We start from the raw sequence: 21876 nt of genomic DNA, 5'->3' as shown, positions 1-21876 counted from the left end.
ATGGAGATAGCCATGTCAGATGTGAGGAAGACGTTTCTGGGAAATAAAAGCTTTATGCGGTGGGGCACAGATATCGTGACACAGACACAATGGGGATTTCATGACGTCCAAAGATTTTGCTAAAGTGAAACATTGAAATCTTTACTGCACGTCACTGTAGTAGTATTTATTTAGTACGACAATGTAATAAAGCAGAGGCAACACAAGTAACTTGTTAAAAAATATTATAGCTTTAATTTAGAATTATTTGTGTAAGAATTAAGTGATCAAGTCATCCCCCATGTATTTAAATGTGTTTGACTGTATGGGCGCAAGTGTCACACCTGATTACAAACTCTGGCTAATTCATTTAACTGAAAAAATGATCATATAATAAATAGGATAAAGGATAAAGAATTGATGCTTTTTTTTAAATTTGAAAATCCAAACTATCCCCAATTTGAGAACCACGGGTCTCAAGAACGTGACAGGGTGTCCCCCCCAACATGCCACAATCGTTTAATGTACGGTGTGTCTCCATAGAAACTTAAATTGATGTGTATAGCAAACAGGGGTGGATCAAATAACTAGTTTGAAGCTCTAACTCAACACAGTTAGACTCTCCCACTTTAATTCCAAAATACAAAAATGTACATTTGAGTGAGAACTTTAATGTGTTGATTTAGTGTTCAAATAAACTCATGGAATTTTTTTTCAAGTCTTCTCTGTCATTGATGGCTATGAAACACTTCTTTCTTGTACCGAGTCAGCAATGATTCCTTTTAAAATTAAAAAAAGGAAAAGAATGTTACTCAGAAAGTCAGGTTAGGAAAGGATTGCTACATCCAGTAAGGGAGAGAACAGTTTTTCAGAGGAGAATGCAGATTTTCTCATCCCTATTTTGAAACTGACCACAAGAGACTTGACCAAGATGTTCTCAATGAGCTTGAAGTCGTTGCGCTGGAGCTGTTTGCTCTTTGAGCTGGTTCCTTCCGTTTCCTCGTCTGCGTAGAAGCGGAAGAACTGGGAATCGTCTTTGAACTCGCTCTTCTCCAAAACTGAGGAGGAAAAAAAAAGAATACATCCGTACTTTTGGTGATAAAAAGGTATATATGGGATCATAGAATTAAGAACATTTATACAAATATATCATATTTTTCTGATTATAAATCGCTCCGGATTAAAAATGCATAAGAAGAATGTAGAAGTCGTATTGGAGTATAAGCCACATTTTTGTAAGGAATCCATTTGATAAGGTCCAACACCAAAACATACATGTCATTCATCCATCCATTGTCTGCACCGCTTATCCTCAGTAGGGTCGCGGGGGTGCTGGAGCCCATCCCTGCTGTCTTCGGGCAGTGGGCAGGGGACACCCTGAACTGGTTGCCAGCCAGTCACAGGGCACACAGGGACAGACAACTCACTCGCTCATTAACACCTAGGGGCAATATGGACCGGCCGATTCACCTAACATGCATGTCGTTGGAATGTGGGAGGACACCGGAGTGCCCGGAGGAAACCTACGCGCAAGCACGAGGAGAACACGCAAACTCCAAACAGGAGGTTCGATCTCATGACCTCAGAACTGTGCCGCACACGCCCTAGCCACTGCCGTGCTGCCCCTACATGTCATCTTTAAAGTTAATTTAAATTGAAACGAAATTGGTAAGTGTACGGCGTTAGGGTCTGGTGCGCCTCTGACCACCAGAGGGCACCTAATCGGTTTGTAATTGGCACAGGTGTGTCCAATCACCCCACACCTGTCCCTAATTAGCCTGGCGCTTATAAGCACATTTTGGACAGCACCAAGGGTCGGATGAGTTTCACTTTGCACTTTTATTTTCCACTGTCAAGATCACAATCACCTTTTTCCAGTCATCTTGAAGTGTGTTGTTTTTTGTTTCTGGTTCTTACAGTGTTATTGTTGTTTTGGACCATTTGTTATTTTATTGACCATTAGTTTTTATTGATGAATTTGTCTGCAGATGCAGAGTGTGGCAAGCAATTCTCTTGCCTTATGGCTGAGGGCAAAAGTGAGACAATACGATTCGGATTTGGCACACACCTGAGCCTCAAACAATTCAATGTGATAGTATTAATAAGCTGACAGCAAGTCAAGTCAACTATTATATTTTTCTCATTGTATGGGCCTTTTTCATGATAGAAGAATACCTTTGTATGTTTTTTTTTATTCAAAAGGAGCAGCTGAGACATAATTTGTAAATTAAGATAATAGATTTTTCTATGCCACAGTTTATATTTTGCTTTCTTGGTCTGCCAATAAAATGACGAATAAAGATTTTTTTTATTTGTGCATCTTACTGTGCCTCATCAGACATGAACCTTTACTGCACATCACTGTAGTAGTATTTAACAAATGTAATAAAACAGAGGCAATACAAGTAACTTGCTCAGAAAATATTATGGCTTTAATTTAGAGTTAAACTCATCACAACAAATTGTACTGATCTAAAAAAAGAAACACAAATACTTTAGTTTAAAGTATCAGATTTACAAAACACTCATAAGCAGAGAATAGCCATTGTTTTTGTAATGGACAGAATAAAGTTGGTAGGTTTTTAGTTTAGTGTATACATCTATGTGGTTGCCTTGGCATTAAGTTGTGTTGAGACAAGCATGTTAAACATAAACAAAACATTTTCAAAGTTCACAAGTATTCACCCTAACAAGGCCTTACTTGTCAAATGATGCTGACACTGAAGTGTGTCATAGGAAAAACAGGACATACTGTAGTTTGCAGAACTATTGGGGGCCGAATCATTTGGCAGGTAGTGAGCACACTATACAGCCTGGTATAGTGTGCTCACTACTCTGCTCAGATGCACTCTTAACATTGGACCACTTCAACAAGTGAGCAGGACATTAAAAGCACAGATACAACTGTTTGATATCATGCTGCACATTTTGTGATCATGCATAAGCATTGTTTACCCAATGCTCTAATGTCGGCACTCACACGCGTGCACTATTTTTCATGAGCTCAGCGCACAAAAATGGGCGAATCACAACACTATTTTCCAACTGTTGCCAAAACATGCCGGGCGTGTCTTGAATTGTTAAAGACTCTCAAATTCTTTCAACCACAAAATATAGGCTTTGTACACCTTTTTATAGCCAAATTCAAGCCCCTTTTAGGGACTTTTTAAGTCAATTTTCCAATTTCTCCAGTTACCATCAAAAGACAAAATCCGGTGTAATTCATGTATTTGCGATTTTTGCTATTTGCTATTTTTAATCTTGAGTGTGGATTCATCAAGACATATGATTTTAGATCTTGAGTAAATCGCAAATATATTTGTTTTTGAGACAAATATCTCCCCATATTGGTGTTAGGTAAAAATGACCATGAAAATGTACCACAGGGTAACGCCACCTTATTGTTTGCATGGCCCAGAATAAATGTCCATAATTGATTTGCAATCCTTGTACTAAAACATATTTCACAGTGCTCTGTTTAGGTGTAACATGCACCTATGGGACGATGACGCTTTCATAGGACAATGCTGTACAAACTAATGCCAGCTGCAGTTAATTACAAGGAAAATGCAATGGCAAAGCGAAGCCACGACACCATACAGCACCATCTAGTGTTCAAATATTGGTAAATGGACTGCCATGCAAGGCTGATGTGATTGAATGTTACAGTTGGTTAGCTTATCATTGGAAGAAAGCAAATATACTTTCAGCGTCATTTTCATCGGACCCGTTTAGAAAGACGGCAAATAATAGAATAGAATTTACTTTTATTGTCATTCTTTGTAACCATGCACACAGAACGAAATGTCGATACACCTGACCCGTACAGTTAAACTGTAGCGAGCCGATGCAGCCGCAGCCAAACAGGGCGCCGCCATTTTAGACCCAACTGCAGTGTTGGGAGTCGTTAGGTGACCAAACCCCCCAATTCCAACCCTTAATGCCGAGCGCCAAGCAGGGAGGCAATGAGTACCAATGTTGTAAGTCTTAGGTATGACTCTGCCGAGGCTTGAACCAGCGGCCTCCCAGTCTCGGAGCGGGCGCCCTACCATCTAGGCTACCGAGCTGTTCATATTAATAATCAATAATAATAATAATCAATAATAATCAATCATTCTCAATCTTTGAAAACAAAAGATTAAAATTGAAGCATTTTCAAGAATTTCAAGCACCCGTACGAACCCTGAAAATACTGCATTTGGTATGCTTGTATTTCTGACTTCAGTCAAGGTATTAACTGGAAATATTTATGTTAGTGGAATTATTAATTACATCAGTAGATTAAACAGCTCTTGCATTAAGCGCAACAGAGAGAAACAGTTGAAAAACAATTTTCTGGTAATCTAATGTTTTTTTGGGCATGCATGTATGATGTAAATTTTGGTGAAATACTGTGAAAACTAACGAAAACAACAGGCTACGCACAGCCATTGATACACAGCTGTTGAGCGGTTAAAATAACACCTGGCACACAGAGTCCAATAATGCCTCATAAAGTGATTACAAACACATGCTGATGTTGGTCTTGTGCCACCTCAAACCAATATGTCTTATTTCCTCTGAATCATCGAGGCTGTGGCCTAATTTTGAAAAATATTCAACCACATGGAGTACAGCACCTTGCTAAGACACAAATAGGCAAGCACAGTGATGCTGAACCGCAGCGATACACATGCACACACAAAATGATAGTTTTGAACTACAAAGAATTGAATGTGTATTATCAAATATCTAGCATGAACAAGAGAATGGTTAAGGCAGAATGTTTCAACCAGCATTTTAAATTTTATCTTTGCAACAAAGCCTGCCAATGTTCAGTATATTTGCTTTCTTCCAATGATAAGCTAAGCAACTGTAACATTCAATCACATCAGCCTTGCATGGCAGTCCATTTACCAATATTTGAACACTAGATGGTGCTGTATGGTGTCGTGCAACCAGAAACAAGTACTAAAAAGCACAAGGAAGAATACAAACTACGGAGACCAAAAGGCAACATTTTAATTTTCATTATTTTTCCCAGCCTTTTTGAGGTTTTTGGGTACCTGTAGAAGCAAGATGGCGGACAATTATATCAGTTACCTTTCGGCTTATGTAAAATAAATACACATTTCTTCCTAGAAGGTGCTAAATAATACAAACTGTCCTATTAAGTCGACACAATTTTACTCACTGCAAGGTTTTTGTCATCTAAGACTACTTGACGATGAGTAATTTTATATATGAAAGGTATAATGTAATCAAACTTCTCCCCTTACATTTAGTGAGTTTTGGGTTCACTGTATTTCATTGTGTGTAATGTACTCTTTATTAAAGCTGATTCAACAGTTTTGACACTTTTGAGTAATCATGTGAATTTAACACCATAGAGGAATGTAATGATTCCCTTTGCACATTTTTCAAAATTGTCATCCATCCATTATCTGCACCGCTTATCCTCAGTAAGGTCACGGGGATGCTGGAGCCCATCCTCCTCATCTTCGGGCAGTGGGCAGGGGACACCCTGAACTGGTTGCCAGCCAGTCGCAGGGCACTCAAAAGCATCAGTAAAATGCAAACTTTACAGCCAACTGCTATGAATTACATTGATTAACTTGAAAGAATATGACATTTTGGAATATTTATTTTGATTATTTCCAACATTAAGCATAAATCAAAGCAATTATGAACATATATATAAATGGAAAAATCTGATTATTTGTTAAAACTATCAATTGATTTAAAGTAAGATTTATAAACTAATGACTACATATGTGACTTTTACACTTAGTAAGAGAATCTACTAAATTTTGATGTAATATTAGTGTTGATGTGTGAGCATAGGTAAAACTGACCGTGATGCAAGAATCCATTGTTGCAGAGACCCACACCGAGCGTAACCGCATCCTCTCGTGTTGAACAATCTCCCTGGGAAACAGTGACGCACACTGTCATTCACGAGCATCACCTGCTCACATCTTTACAAGGTGTGACGCACGCTGCATTACAAAAATGTTGGGCCTTCACCTTTTTTTTGCATGATGGGTTTTAATAGACTGTACTTAATATCACATTAGTGGGTGAACAGAAAATAAAATTTATGTTTTTTTACAATGTATGCATTTCTTGAAAATTAGACTTAATGGGATAGGAAATTACAACATTTTTGAATAAATGAAAGGCCTTTATTGTCATTATATAGAGATAACGAAATGAGAGGGCTTCTCCTTTCAGTACAAGTAAAACAAATTAAAAATGGGCAAAATAAAATAAAAAAACATAGAAAAACAATAAATGAATGATATATTGACAAATATTGACCCATTTTGGATGGCGTTACTGTATCATGCATTAGAAACCCTTTGAAAACACCCTCCCTCTATAGGAAGATGTCAAACAAGTATGGCTTTGTGTTACACTGACATTTGTGGACAAAAACATCCTGAAGAAAACAGCCATTGCAATAAGAGGGCAAGAGACCGACTTGCATTTTCACCTCTTCACCCAAAAACTAAATTTGTCAATTTCAGTGTCATATTCAAGAATTTAATGCGTGTAGCAACATGCATGAAGGTTAACTTCTAGGTGTGAGCCCCGGAGAAAGGTATTTAACAATCCTTCATGTCACGACATTTTTATTTTTTTTTCCGAATAAAAGATAGTGACAGTACCTGTGAGAGGAGCCAATCCACAAGTTTGCAAGCTGGCACTACGGATTTAAATGTTTTCAAATGATGGTCTCTGTCCCTAATGAAAAACAAGATAATAACAAAACCATGAACACCAAAAAAAAAACCCCCAAGCAAAACAAAAAGTTTCAGTCACATTTGTCATGTTCATAATGTTTTCAAAAGGATTCTCTATCTTCACTTGATACTTCTATAGACAAATACATTAAAATAATGTAAGTCAAGTCATGTTTATTTGTATAGCCCTTAATCACAAGGAGTCTCAAAGGGCTGCTCAGACCACAGATTATTGCAAACTACAAAATATTATTACACAATGTGATCTTAAACCTACATGAGGGCAAGGAAAAACTCAAAAACCTCAGCCTGAGGAAAATGTAGAAACCTTGAGAAGGTTAAGGATGTGATGCAATTTACAGTTTGACTCCCTGCTGATGAATTATGCCACAAGAACATCATTTAAGACCTCCCCAAAGTAATAAAGTGAACCAACCCTAATTTCAGTTTAATCCTGTATTGTATTTTAAATGTTTGAGCAAACTGCACTAACTTGTACAGCATTCATTGATTTGAGTGGATTTAGCATAGATATTAATGTCCTTCTGTTTGTGCAAATGCAACCCTAATTACTGTAATCAGACAGATGAATGAGTGCTTAACCAAGCAGTCCAAGTTTGATTTGCCTTTTATTTTACTCTGCCGCAGTCTTATGTCTGCAAAATAAGATAAGCTTCCAGAAGAAAGAAAATGTAAGTAAGCAGAGAAAAAGGCAGGTACTTACTTGATGACGGGTGTGTAAAGGCTGTGAAGACGACAGTACAGTCTGACGCCCTGGGGGGAAAAAAATGACAACCAACGATGCAATTGAGTCAGAGAACATTACACACCTTTGATAATCAAGCACACAAACAGCTTTAAGGAGGAAAACTTTTGGCAAAGTTGCCCTAAGGCCAGTCTTTTAGAAATTGGTGCCGGAGGGAATACACAGAAATAATGAACTTGTGTTTGTTTTAAGTACATATCAAAAAGGACATACGAAAGGAGATACCTTTGACATGATATCCTCCATCTCGCTGCGAGCCTTGTAGGTGCCGTCGTCGTAGCGGAAACGGTATAAAACTTGCTCGTTTTTAAACTGATGCTTGTCAGACACTGAAATGACAACGCACAAGGAGAAAATCCTTTGTAAAAAGGTTTTTTTTTTCCGAGTTCAATGGGAACGTGAAAATGTTTTAAAATTTACATTAAATCCGGGATTGTCAAGTACTAATTGATGAAAGCCATCAAAAGAAAAAAGGTGGTTGAAAATAATTAACATGAATAATTTCCATAAACGTCCTTCAAGCTATTCATTTCATTCAAAATAAAATTCTTGTCTTTGGTGAATGATTTACAGAAACGGGGAAATTAATGTTTGGCTAAACAGCTGAAGTCATCACAACAAACCAGCAGTTGTTGTTTGTCACTCAAACATGTTTCCCTTTTAAATCGGAATGTGGAGGGACAACAGTTATGTGTAGGATGTGAGAACTCAAGTCAAGCAAATGAATAAGTTCTTTGTTGTGAATAAAAAAGAAAAAAGTGAAAATTCCCTCCCTTTAACTGCTAAAATTGGGCATGACCCACATTACTTTACCAGGTCAACCTCATTTATTGTCAGCAAGTGTGCTGAGCCAGAATCTGCCCCCAAACCTCAGTGTAAACCCACAGACGCCCTGCATGTCATCACGGTATCTCCCATGGGGGTAGACCACAGTGATGGGAGACTTAAGGAGGATTTTCCATGGGAACCTTAAACATATATATCCCTGGGAGCTTGCGATAGACAAGGGACCCTTTAGGAGCTGTGCGGACCAATGCATTTATACATGGTTTATAACTATTTGTTTGTCTTTCATTGCCTGCTGCATAATTTAGGTATGTGGAGCGTCAAATGTTAGGCTGAGAAACGACAGTATGGAATGGAAATTTCAAAGAAGTCAAGTCTTTGGTGGGATGCTTTTTTTTAGTCTTGAACAGGATCTTGGGAATTATCAGTATAACCAAAAATAGGAAAAAATGCTAAAAAGGTACTTAAAGTGCATTGTACATTAAACACCTCTATTAAGTAGCCACTTCTTCTTTATGCATATGCATTCTGATAATAAGACTCTTGCATGCTCATGTGAAAATAGTCAAGTCATGTTTATTTGTATAGCCCTTAATCACAAGGAGTCTCAAAAGGCTGCACAGATTATTGCAAACCACAGCCTATTATTACACCATCCCCTGATCTAAAACCTACTTGAGGACAAGGAAAAATCAACAGTGCAAGGGCAGATTTTCATACAATACTTACTCCCTGGAATCCAGATACAATCCAGGTTATTTAGATGTAAAATGACGTAATCTAGCAGCCCAAAAAATGTCTCCATTGTTGTGTGGCAGGAACATAAAAATATAAAAACAATAACAACAATGACTATGAAAATGGTATTTGCTTGGTGGTTTTCAGAAAAAAAAGTTTTTTGAATTGCAGTTCTGTTCTTTTCAGCATTTGATTAATATTGCTATCCAGCCTGATTAAATGAAAAGAAAAAAAGAAGTAATTTCATTGCAGCTATTTAAGGCAACAAAATGAAAAAATGAAAGGGACAACACAACACAACAAAATAACAGAGTGTAGGTAAATTTGCGTTGCAGTCTCACCATGATGAATGATACCGTTTTCCAACAAGGCTTGTCCTAAGTTGACTCCTTCATCAGGTTTACTGATCTCGCCACTCTCGATCAGCCACGATACAAACTCACTGCGGACAAAGAGGAATGAGTCAATTGAACTTAGTAACTCACATATCTGTACACTCCTTTGTATTGATTATAGCTGGATCAGAGTTTCATTACAAAAACATGCGGCCAAGGAAAAGCATTCATCAATGCAAAGTGTGTGGGGCTACGACATGCACCACTTTCCATTTATCAGGAGAGTGCAAACAGTTTCCGTGTTGAATAACAGGTTCGGTACAAAACATGGCACCCTGCCATGTCGATGAAGGAAACTGTACAAATATGATTATAGGGATGTTGGTTAGTCATTTTTGTCAAAAAATGTATTCACTATAAAAAGGGCTCAAAAAGGTCAACACAAATTACCTCAATCACCTGGTTACTGAGAGTAAATCAATGTACACATAATTAAAAAAAAGACAGTAAAATATTAAAAGCAGGATTAAATAAGCAAAAGCTAAAACATTTCAACACGTCAGCTGTCAAGACATCCCATCAAACAGAGTTCTGAATTTAGAGTGGGGGGGGTTATCTCCTGGGACAAAATGAAGATAGGGTAGCAGCTGGAGGTGGTTTCAATTCATGAAAAAAAATGTTTCTTTATTAATGTTGCGTCTGCAGTAACAGCAGCAGCACCACTAGCTTTGGCGGTAAAAACTCAACATATTTGTAATATTTTTGCTGCAGTTTGCATCCATCGCCAAAAAAAACGGTACTTACTAAGATCATCTGTTGAGCCAGAGGCGCTTTAACAGACTTAGACGTTCGGAATAGTTAGCATCGTTTTACACGAAACTTTGTCTCCATATGACAAGAAGTGCAGTGCATTATTGACCGTGTTATTGATCTCTAAATGGCTCATATACTAATGGGAACACAGACTACTTGAATCAGCGTTTCTCTTTCATGTAATGACTGGGAAGTGCAAACAAACAAGGAGAAAACTCATAGAGGAAGCATTGGCCCAATATTTGTCACCTATAAATCTAGTCTAAGTTCTCAATGGCTAAATGGAAGTAAAATCTCATGGATCTATATATACTGTAAGTGGAAAACATTTCCACATAAATACAACAACAAAAACATGTTTGCAATGTTAATGTTTGAGACTCAAAATTGGCAATCTATATGAATCTTGGGTGGGTTGTTTTATCAAACATTGTGTGCTCAGTGATTTACATAACTAAAGGTTAATTTAGAATATTTTCTTGATCACTCGTAACTATGCATGAGATAGTCAGTAGAGAGGTCCAAAAATCTGTTTCATGTGGAGAGCAAACCCCAACCTAAAAAACATTGGAGAGTGATTGGCGCCACCAGGCTGTACTTGCCCAAGACACACGAAAGGAAGTGGTGCCCCAACGACCCAAAATGCTGAAAAATTAAAATACATGTCTAGACACAAAAGTCCACAGTGGACCAACTAAGTAATCAACACTAAATAAATACATGTCTTTGGCAGTGTATTGTAGTCCCATTAAACATTTGCATATAAATGTGCATGTGTGTAAGCTTTCTAATGTGCTGTGGTTAACATGGAGGGTGCACTCAACAACACTTTCTGTATCATTCACAAATTCAATGCATTCACATTCAGAATATCTTTTGGGTCATCTGAGTAGTTTTTTGTGTATTATACATGTGTGACGGACACCTTAAAGCATGAACACAATTACACATATGCAAGATCACCCAAAAATACAATAGAAGGGTGCTGACACCTTGAGCCATCTGGCATAGCAACCTTTGTCAACAGCCTGCAGCGCACTTGATCCAAATGAGCTATTCTGACCAGTGAACAAGCGGATGCATCCAATGTCAGCACAGTACGTGCATTTTTGGAGGGTTTAGTTGTGGCAACTCCTCATGCTTTGGCAAGCAAACATACATGTCAAAGCCAATGACAGGCAATTAAAGCGGACAGAAAACTCAAGTGTGTGCTGATGTGACGCAAGACTAATTTTGGTCACAGTGCAGTTAAAGAAATTAGCATGATGACTGTGATTATTGTTGTGTGAGTGCATGCCAAAGACACAAAGCAAACATCCTACTACCTAAGAATTATTTTCATGGGACAACATGGTAAAAGTCGTGGTGGGACCCACACATGCAGCTGTTTATTTTTGCAGCAAACTACCCTCAGTGCTGTGAAAATGTATATGCCCCATTCCTGAATTCTGTGTTTTTTTTTGCATTTTTTTATCACTCACAGAGGTTTCAGATTATCAAACTAGTTTTAACAACAAACAGGGATAACCGAAAGAAATACAAAATACAGTTTTGAAATGTTGATTCCATTTATCGAGGCCTATCTGACCCTATTTTAAAAAGTAATTGCCCCCTTGTTAAATCACAAAGTAACTGACTAATCACAGTTTTAGGAAAGCTAAACTCAGTCCACAGGCCACACCCAAAATTGATTTCCACCACCTGTGTTGAATAAAAAAAAAAAAACCTAAATTGAATCTTTCAGACAAAGTGAAGTAGGCTACAAAATCTCAAGAACACAATTGACATGCCGCAATCCACAGAAATTCTAGAAAAAATTGAGGAAAACAGTGATTGAAATCTATCAGTCGGGAAAAGGTCACAAAGCCATTTCTAAGGCTGTCTACACTCCAGCTAACCTCGGTCAGAGCCATTATCAAAGAGTTGTCAAAACTGAAAACAGTGGCAAACCTTCCTAGTAGTGGTTGACCAACAAAGATTACTCCAAGAGTGGGACAACAACTCATCCAGGAGGTTACAAAAGAATTTCGAAAAACATCCAAGGAACTGTAAGCTTTGCTGGCCTCAGGTATAATGTTCATGACACCACTATAACAAAGACACTGGCCAAAAATTGCATCCATCGGACAGTTCCCTGGCGAAAACCACTCCTGTCACAAAAGAACACAAAGAGTCGTCTCACATTTGCCAAAAAGTATCTTGACTGTCAAGACTTTCGGAGAAACATTCTGTGGACTGTTAATTCAAAAATTTAACTTTTTGGAAGGTTTGCAGCCAGTTACATCTCGTGGAAAAATGTCACAATGTGACAAAAAGAACAAGATGCCAACAGTAAAGCAGAGTGGTGGCTGTGTAATGGTCTGGGGCTGCTTCGCTGCCTCAGAACCAGGACAACTTGTTCCAGATAACAATAATGAATTCAGGTGTTTACAAAAAGATATTGAAGGAGGATGTCCGGCCATAAGTCCGAGGTCTCAAACTCAAGCACTTTTAGATCATGCAGCAGGACAACGATCCGAAACACAACAGTGGGTCCACCTCTGAATGGCTGAAAAAAATAATAAATAAGGTTCTGGAGTGGCCGAGTCAAAGTCCAGATTTAAATCTAATTGAGATGCTGTGGTGCGACCTTAAACGGGCAGTTCATGATAGAAAACTCCCCAATATGGCAGATTCAAAACAATTTCGCAAGAAAGAGTGGGTCGAAATTAATCCACAGCGTTGTGAAAGACTCTTTGCCAACATTTGATTTCTGTTATGGCTGCCAAAAGGTGGCCCAACTGGCTGTTAGGTTTAGGGGGGGCAGTAACTTTTTCACAATTGGCCCAAAAGAGTTTTGATTTGTTTTTGTGTCTTCATAAACAGAATCAGTTGCAGTTAGTAAAATACAATAAAAATATTGCTGGCCTGGGTTTGATCTTTTCAACAAGCCTGTTTTTGCAATCCCACTGCAATAGATAAAGCTGATTTTATTGAAAATTGTATTGTATTTATTTCTTCAGCCAGTATAAACCATAAACATGATATATACAGGAAATCATTTGACATGCGAACCTCTCGACGTGACGCGTCGCCTTCGATCGGCGCCGGGTTTTTAGACCCAACTGCTGTGTTGGGAGTCATTAGGTGACCAAACCCCCAATTCCAACCCTTGATGCCGAGCGCCAAGCAGGGAGGCAATGAGTACCAATGTTGTAAGTCTTAGGCTTGAACCGGCGACCTCCCAGTCTCAGAGCAGGCGCCCTACCATCTAAGCTACCGAGCTGGTCAAAAAGAATAAACATACGTGCTGATCAAATTTAGCTAAACTTAAAAGTGCCTTTACTTGATTTATTTTATTTATTCAAGTTAATGTCTTAGCAAGAAAGAATAAATACAAATTCACATAACTACAAAAACAACTTAATTACTGTAATATTTTAAATGCCCTGGCAGGAAAATTTTTTTTTTACATGAAATGTGATCCGCTAATGTGTAATAATGTTGAGAATAATCAGATAGACGATGGCATTATGCTATCAGGACAACAGGCTCTTGTCAAAGTGGACACTCAAAATAATTAAAAAAACGCGCAAACCTTGACTGTTGCCCATTCACTAAGATAAATGCAAAGAACAAAAAAACAAGTTGCCCCCTTCAACTCCACTTGACAGAGTGATAAGTGAGGACAACGTGGACTGGCAAGAAGCATACTGTATAAAGCACAGCTTGACTAACGTTACCGTTTGAACCCAATTCAAAGCGACTGCTGGAACTGGGCTGTGACATGCAAGTGGCTGGCAGAGCATGATAATTATAATGACTCATGATTTTAAAATAGTGGCCCCTGATGGGAACAAACGGAACGCTGGCATATACAGTTAAAGGGCAGCAATGGTAAAATGCGGGTAGAGGCATGTCACAAGCGAACCACTCATTTAGAACCGTAAGTGGGTTTTTTTTTTTTTAACTTTTTATTTCTCACACCAATTTTGACAGAGGTTTGATTCCTCCATCATACATCAACACAAAATATATACACTTGACACACTCATAAATAACAGAAGAAACAACAAAGAAGAAAAAAAATACTATTAATAGAAAGGAAGAATAAATGTTCATACAATACATCCATACAAAAAGAAATATATATATATATATATATATATATATATATATATATATATATATATACATACATATATATAAAATAATAAATCAAAATATACACCAAAAAAAAAAAAAAAAAAAACAACGGACATAATAAATAGGGGGAGGTGTTTAGACATCAAGTAAAATTTGTGTGATAGGCTTCCATCTTTTCTCAAATTGGTCAAGTTTCAGTTGAAGTCTTGCAGTGATTTTTTCCATAATGTACATTTGCTTTAATTTGTCTCTCCATTGTTTTATGTCAGGAGGTTGTGGTTTCAGCCAGGACACTGTGATCATTTTCTTTGCTACCAGAAGCATTACCCTTAGTATATATTTCTGTTGACCAGATAGTAATTCTTCTGGCAAAATTCCTATTACGTAAGCCTTTGGGTCCAACCGCAACTCCCAGCCCGTGATTAATTTTATTTCTCTCTGGATACTTCTCCAAAAATTTAATATTACAGGGCAATTCCAGAAAATATGCGTAAAGTCACCGACCCCCCCACAGTTACGCCAGCATAGATTTGAGGTATTTTTATATTTTGAAGTGATAGAGGGTGTATAGAAGAATCGCATTTTTACTTTCCATTCAAACTCCCTCCATGTCGGGCTGTTGGTTATTTTGTGTCCCTCTTTCAATGTTTTTTCCCATTCGTTGTCTTTTATCGCTACATTAGTTTCTTGTTCCCATTTTTCCTTAACTGCCATGTCCTCATTACTGAGATCCATTCTCAGGGCTTTATATAGTTTTGATATAACCCCCTTTATTGATTGTCCTTTTGTATACGATATTAATAATTCCTCTACCTTAGTTGGCTCCTTACATATTTTCCCCCATTCCTCGTGTTTCTGGAGGTAATGCCTTAGTTGCAAATATTTGTAAAAATCATTTCTGGGTAGGTCAAACTCTTGTTGGAGTTGTTCGAATGATTTCATTGCCTGTGCTTCCAATACTTGGGTAATCAACATCAGTCCTTTTTGGGCCCATTTTTGAAACCCTACCTCCATACCCCCAGGTTTAAAGTCTGGATTTTTCGCTATTTTGGTAGCCCTATTCACAGATCTTGATATTTTTAATTTTTTTTGTATAGTTGACCAAGTTTTAATAGTTCCCTTAATCCATTCATTCTGGATTTTTAATTTCTTCCACCTCGTGACTGATATGTATGGTAACGATTCCACCAGCATATTTGGACAAGATGGTTGCTCCATGTCCACCCATATCGCATCTTTGTCTGTTGTAATCCACAAGATGAGTGCTTTAATTTGAGCTGCCCAATAGTAATATTTAATATTGGGTAGGTCTAGGCCCCCCTTTTCTTTAGGAGCTAACAGGGTTTTGTATTTTATTCTAGGTTTCTTGTTTTGCCAAAGGAATTTTGCTATTAACTTATTTAACATTTTAAATGTGGATGCCGGGATCAGAATTGGAAGGGATTGAAACAGAAATAATAGTCTTGGTAATATGTTCATTCTGATTGTTTCTATCCTGCCGATAAGACTTAAGGGCAAAATTTCCCATTTTTCCAAATCTTTCCTTATTTCTTTTATCAACATTCCATAATTTGCATCAAACAGCTGTGTGGAATGTGGTGTAATGGTCACCCCCAAATATTTAAACCCTTTATTTGTCCATTTAAAATCAAACCTTTCAATCACATCTGTTGGACATTTTCCTGATATCATCATTGCTATTGATTTGCTCTCGTTATTTGAATACCCAGCTACTTCTCCATATATTTTAAGGCTCTCCAACAGTGGTGGTATTGATAACGAAGGTTCCTTCAGCATTACCAACAGGTCGTCTGCAAACAATGATATTTTATGTTCTGTTCCTCCTTCATCCAATATCCCCCTTATTTGCTCATTTTGTCTAATTGATTCTGCGAGTGGTTCTATGCTTATTGCAAACAAGAGTGGGCTTAAGCAATCCCCTTGCCGGACTCCTCTTTTGATTTCAAAGAAATCTGAACAGTGACCATTTACTCTAAGACGAGATTTCGGATTTTTATAGATAATTTTCACCCATTCAACAAATATTTGAGGGAAGCCAAAAGCTATAAGTGATTGATGTAAGAAGCTCCATTTCACCCTATCGAAAGCTTTTTGTGCATCCAAGCTCAGTAACATCGAGGGTTGGGTCTTAGATTTTGTGCTCGTAATTATGTTTAGTATCCTCCTAATATTGTTTGCACCCTGCCTTCCCGGAATAAACCCTGTTTGATCATTTCTAATTAATTTCGCAATAAATTTCTGCATTCTTTTTGCCAGTATGCTTGTAAGAATTTTTAGATCATTACAAAGTAAACTAACTGGTCTATAGCTTTCACACAATATTGGGTCTTTTCCTTCTTTGTGCAGGACTGTTATGATGGCTTCCGACCATGATTTGGGGGGATCTCCTTTTGTTAGAGCATAGTTAAATACTTTCTGCAGTACTGGTGTTAATTCTTCCTTAAAGCTTTTGTAGAACACCCCCGGGAATCCATCCGTTCCTGGTGATTTATTTATTTTTAAGTTATTTATTGTATCTTGTATTTCCTGTTTTGTAATGGGGCGAATAATTTCTAATGTATCCCCCCCTGTTAGTGTTGGTAAATGTAGTTTTCCTAAAAAGTTTTGTGCCGTGTAGTTATCTAAGTCATTTTCTGAGTCCTTGTATAATTCTTTATAATAATCTGCAAATGCTTCTGCTATACCTTTGGGTTTTACTAAACATTGTTTAGAGATAGGATGTTTTATTTGTGATATAATTCTATCTGTTTGGGCCTTTTTAAGTTGGAAGGCTAGCAGTCGACTGGCTCTATTGCCCATTTCATAGTATCTCTGGTTCACAAAGCGCAGAGCCCCTTCTGCTTTATTTGTCAAAAGTTCATCTAATTTGCTTCTGGTTGTTTTTAATACCTGTAATCTGGATTCATTTGGTGTTTTTTTATGTTCTTCTTCTAGTTCCTTAATCTTATCCTCCAATTCCTTCTGATTCTTTAAGCGTATTCGTTTCAGCCGGGACGATATTTCTATTAATTTCCCCCTTATTACAGCTTTCCCTCCTTCCCATAATATTGTTGGAGAAACCTCATTGTTGTCATTGATTTGGAAATATTCTTTTATACACCGTTTTATTTCCTGTACTACGTTTTTATCTGAGAGGAGAGATACATTCATCCTCCAATACCTAAAATGGGGTTCATTGTCTAAACTTAATTTCAAAGTAATTGGAGAATGGTCACTTATAGTAATATTCTCTATACCACACTCTACTACTGTATGCATATGTTGTCTTGAAATGTAAAAGTAATCAATTCTCGAGTAGCTGCCATGCGGGTTTGAATAGAAAGTATAGTCTTTAGTTTGGGGATTCTTCTCTCTCCATGGATCTATCAATCCCAATTCTTTAGTTATGTTATTTAACATCCTCGACGTCTTTGTATTTGTTCCATGTACTGAAGGATACTTGTCCACTTTGCAATTCTGTACAGTGTTAAAGTCACCTCCTATAAGTAACATTCCCTTCGCACAGTTGGTTATTACTTTAGCTAATACTTGAAAAAAAGTCCCCTTTTCCTCAACTGGTGCATAAACATTCATTATTGATATTTCCCAACCGGCCATTGACCCTATAATCATTATATATCGCCCCAGATTGTCCTTCACTTCTTTTTCGACTTTAAACGCCACCCCTTTTCCAAGTAAAATTGCTACTCCCCTCCTTTTACCATAGGATGCGTAGAACACCTGGTTCACCCATTCTCTTTTTAGCTTCTTATGTTCAATCTCGGTCAAATGTGTCTCTTGTAATAATGCTATTGAGCTCTGCAATGTCTTGAGTTGATTCAATATCTTTTTTCTCTTGATGGGGTGGTTTAGCCCATGTACATTATATGAAACAATATTTAGATTGCTCATGTTTTGTATTGAGTCTCACTGATTTTTGAAGCATACAGAAACACTACATTAATTACTAACACCTCCATTGACAAAACAAACCAAATTACTAACAAACATATTGACAAGCACACATAATTTCCCACCAAAAAGAAAAAAAACACACCCAAAAAACAAAAACCCATGTCTTCCAAGAGTCCAATTGGAGAGTTGTGGCTACCCTCCTGGAAATATGCACTCAGTGCGTGAACAACTTTTGTACTGTCGTCCATAGTTATAACTAACTAAATATTTTAAAGTAGCTCTATGCCAATATATGTACATACATTGTTTTAATTTAAAGATAACAATTTTACTTGGTATTTTACTTACTTCTAACTTATTGAATTTATAATAGAAAGGGCATATATGGTCCTTACTCTTTCTCCCCAAATCCGAATATGGCTTCGTTTTGCTCCATAGGAGCTTGTAAGTCACCTTCTATGATGGGGGTGTTCCCTTGTCTTCCTCTCGATTCCGGTCACTGTGGTCCAAATGTTCTTTGACAACATCTTTTGCAGTGTCTCCGTTTTGTCCTCTTCCACTTCGATCCCCATTTCTTTTAGCAATGTTGCTGCCTCCATCAGTGTAGAGAATGTTCTTATTCCTGAGTCCAAAAACATCTTCAGCTGGGCGGGATATGGTGATTGTGCCTTTACGTTCTTTTCCTTTAACTTTTTGATAACGTCCCTTACTTGTTTCCTCTTTTTTTGGATTTCTGTGGTGTAATCTTGGTTGAAGTAAACGGTCTTGCCTTCGTACGTTGTCTTCTGCTTCCATGCTTCTTTCATTACGGATTCTTTCACTATGTAGTCGGTGAAACGTACGATAATTGCCCGTGGCAGTGCTTTACCTTGAAACTTGTTCCCCAGTGAGCGGTGTGCCCTCTCAATGCGCACATCCTTATGTTCGGTTGTCGGAATGTTTGATTTAATAAAGTTTGTTATGAAGCCGATTGTGTCTTTTCTCTCGGCACCCTCGGGAATCCCATGTATCCTAATGTTGTTCCGTCGTGATCTCGACTCCAAGTCCTCACACTTTGTTGCTAGTTTGGTGGTTTGTTGGAGCAAGGAGACTGTTAATTGCTCTAGTTTTGACGTTCGCTCTTCCGTGTTAGCATGTAGCTCCTCCATGCTTTCCACCCTCCGCTCCAGCAACACAGTGCGCTCCAGAAGTTCTTCGATGCTCTTTTCCAGTCTTGTCATCGTAATCTTGCTGTCCCTTGCTGCTTCAGTGTGTTCTTGCCGTAATTTACGGATTTCGTGGAGGATGGCCGAGTCACGTCCCTCGTCGACCGATGCCATTCCTTCTGCTCCCTCGATCTTTTTCTCCTTAGCGCCCTTTTCCTCGACAAGTTTCCCCTTCTTGACCATGTTTTGTTGAATAATTTGTCTTTAATATGAGTCACAATTTATACCTTTTCTGTCTTTCTCCAAGTAAGTATTACATTACTCTTTAGTGATTTTTGTCAGAGCTACTTTCCTTGCTGCCGTCTACCTCATTGCGCCACCGGAAGTTCCGTCTCCGTAAGTGGGTTTTATTTGATGCATTTATTAGATTCTACTCCTTTATGTCATATCTGAGGTCTGCAAAGACCAAGGTTTTGCTATTTAGAAAGCTCTATGTAACAACTCGATTTGGCCCAGCTCTGCTGGATAAGGTCTGACATTACACTTCACAAACCAGCCAATGCATATTAGTATTTTCTGCACTATAACGCACCAGATTATTAGGCACACCAACAAAAAATTAATCTTTGGTCATAATGTTTTCACATATCATGCGCATCAAATTAATATTACAGGTGCTGTAAACCGATGAGGTTGCACTTAGAATGAATAAGTAACATATTTGTGAATTGATTAAAAATATGTTGCTCCTCTAAATGTGATAAATACAATTAGTTAGACTATTAGCATTTCAAAGCACAGAGAGGTATAGAGGATGGTTTTGTTCTCAAATTGTAATTCTTCCCCCCCAAAAACACAGAAGAGCAATATACATTTTTAAGAGAAAAAAATGTATTTGCAAACCCCCCCCAAAAAAAAACTACAGTTATTAATACTTCTATTTAAAAGGGAAAAAACATCACTGTTAACCGTAACAAAAAAAAATACCATTAACATATTTCGATAATGACAAGTTATACAGACATTTACTAGATTACAGTGGGTTTTGATTGGCTTTGTGCAGATATTTTATTGAAGAAATGACATGTCAACGGCACACAATAGTTCAAACACAACCCATATTAATTTATTTACTTTATGTACCACAAATGAGCAGTTTTATTTGTGGCTCTCCAAAGGACGTCTTGATAAGCCTATTTTGTTAATACACGGTGCAGAAACACGGACAAAAACCAGATTGTAAAAGTCTGGTTCGTGACAGTTATTATTCATGAGGGAGATTGGCCTCCCTTTTCGGGACGCCTTAAACTAAAGATTTGGCTTTAGATGAAAAGCTCCAAGATCGGAAGCCTAGGCAGAGATAGAGGATACAGGGAATGTAGGAAAGAGGGTAGAATGTTTGCCAAGACTTTCCAGGAACACTGAATACAAGCACTGAGACATTCTCGCACTCACTTTCCCATGAAGCACTTTGGTACAATGCTGAGCTTCCTGCGTCGGTCCTTAATGAGGTGCCGGCTCTTGGTCATCATCATGTGATAGAGCTTTTCTCCTTTTTCGGCAATCATCACGTAGGCGTCGCGCTCCATTCCAAGTTTGAGACCTGAACAATAGAGAAAGTACAGAAATCAGAGTTACCACAAGACTAAGACGTATTAATATTTCATAAAATGAGAAATCAGCAATTTGGAAATTTCACATTTTACAGCTTGGGAAGGGAACATTTTTTATGTTTTTGCCAATGGCACAACTACAATCAATCTAAGATACAGATATGTAAATACAAAGGTGTGAATTGCACTTTGTTGGGCCAAGAGCCTACAGCTGCTTTTTTCACAACCCTATTCCAGTCAGTATTAGGGTCAAACAAAAACGTATGGTTCATGAAATTAAAAAAAAAAGAAAAGAGAAGCAAGCTTGTATCTGTCAGATGTTTGAATTGATAACATGCCAAACTAATCTTGAAATGAAAAAAAAGCACAGATTGTAATCTCAAATAAACAAACAATTTCAAGGTATAGGATCTTGTGAACATTTTAACAATTATTTGGCTTGTATACAGCAAACTATGCAGTGGAAGGACCTATTGTCAGTTGCATTGCTGATCTTGTAAATATACTTTTCCTAAACCTGTGGGACTTGGTGAACATCTGACATGTTCCTGACCAGGGCCAGATCCATCGTCCACAAAATGAGTGAATTTGAGCTGCGGATCGCCACCTACAGCTTCCTCTAAAATTGGAGTACTTTTGTCATCACGGAGTCTTGGCTTCCCCGACGCCGCAGTCCAACTAGCAAGACGCACACTTCACCGGCACGAACGAGACGGAGACCCCGGTAAAAACAGGGGTGGGGGACTATGCGCTACAATAACAGCCGAATCATCGACACACACTGCTCACTCGATATAGAGTTTCTTGCAGTATCGTGTAGACCAGACCTGGGCACTCCGGTCCTGGAGGGCCATACGTCCTGCCAGATTTTGAAGTTTGCTCTTCTTTAACTCAGGTGATACAAATTATAACCTCGTTAGCAAGCTGGCAAGTGCT

At 38.0% G+C, this 21876-nt stretch overlaps 1 protein-coding gene across 3 annotated transcripts in view; it reads right to left on the bottom strand.

Moving 5' to 3' along the window:
• prex1 (phosphatidylinositol-3,4,5-trisphosphate-dependent Rac exchange factor 1) overlaps positions 1 to 21876 on the bottom strand; it is a 110180-nt gene that overhangs the window by 40973 nt on the left and 47331 nt on the right. For all 3 annotated transcript variants that reach the window (XM_088331579.1, XM_088331580.1, XM_088331582.1), the window contains exons 10-16: positions 20783 to 20930; positions 9336 to 9436; positions 7696 to 7799; positions 7429 to 7478; positions 6630 to 6705; positions 5814 to 5886; positions 892 to 1037 (exon numbers count right to left, since the gene is read on the bottom strand). In XM_088331579.1, coding sequence (XP_088187705.1) covers positions 892 to 1037; positions 5814 to 5886; positions 6630 to 6705; positions 7429 to 7478; positions 7696 to 7799; positions 9336 to 9436; positions 20783 to 20930 — 698 coding nt within the window. The remainder of the gene's footprint in view (positions 1 to 891; positions 1038 to 5813; positions 5887 to 6629; positions 6706 to 7428; positions 7479 to 7695; positions 7800 to 9335; positions 9437 to 20782; positions 20931 to 21876) is intronic.

The sequence above is a fragment of the Urocampus carinirostris genome, chromosome 3 (assembly GCF_059441175.1).
Source record: "Urocampus carinirostris isolate Australia breed hairy pipefish chromosome 3, RoL_Ucar_1.0, whole genome shotgun sequence".
In the NCBI taxonomy this organism is placed as follows: domain Eukaryota; kingdom Metazoa; phylum Chordata; class Actinopteri; order Syngnathiformes; family Syngnathidae; genus Urocampus; species Urocampus carinirostris.
This window is presented reverse-complemented; position numbering and strand designations above follow the sequence as displayed.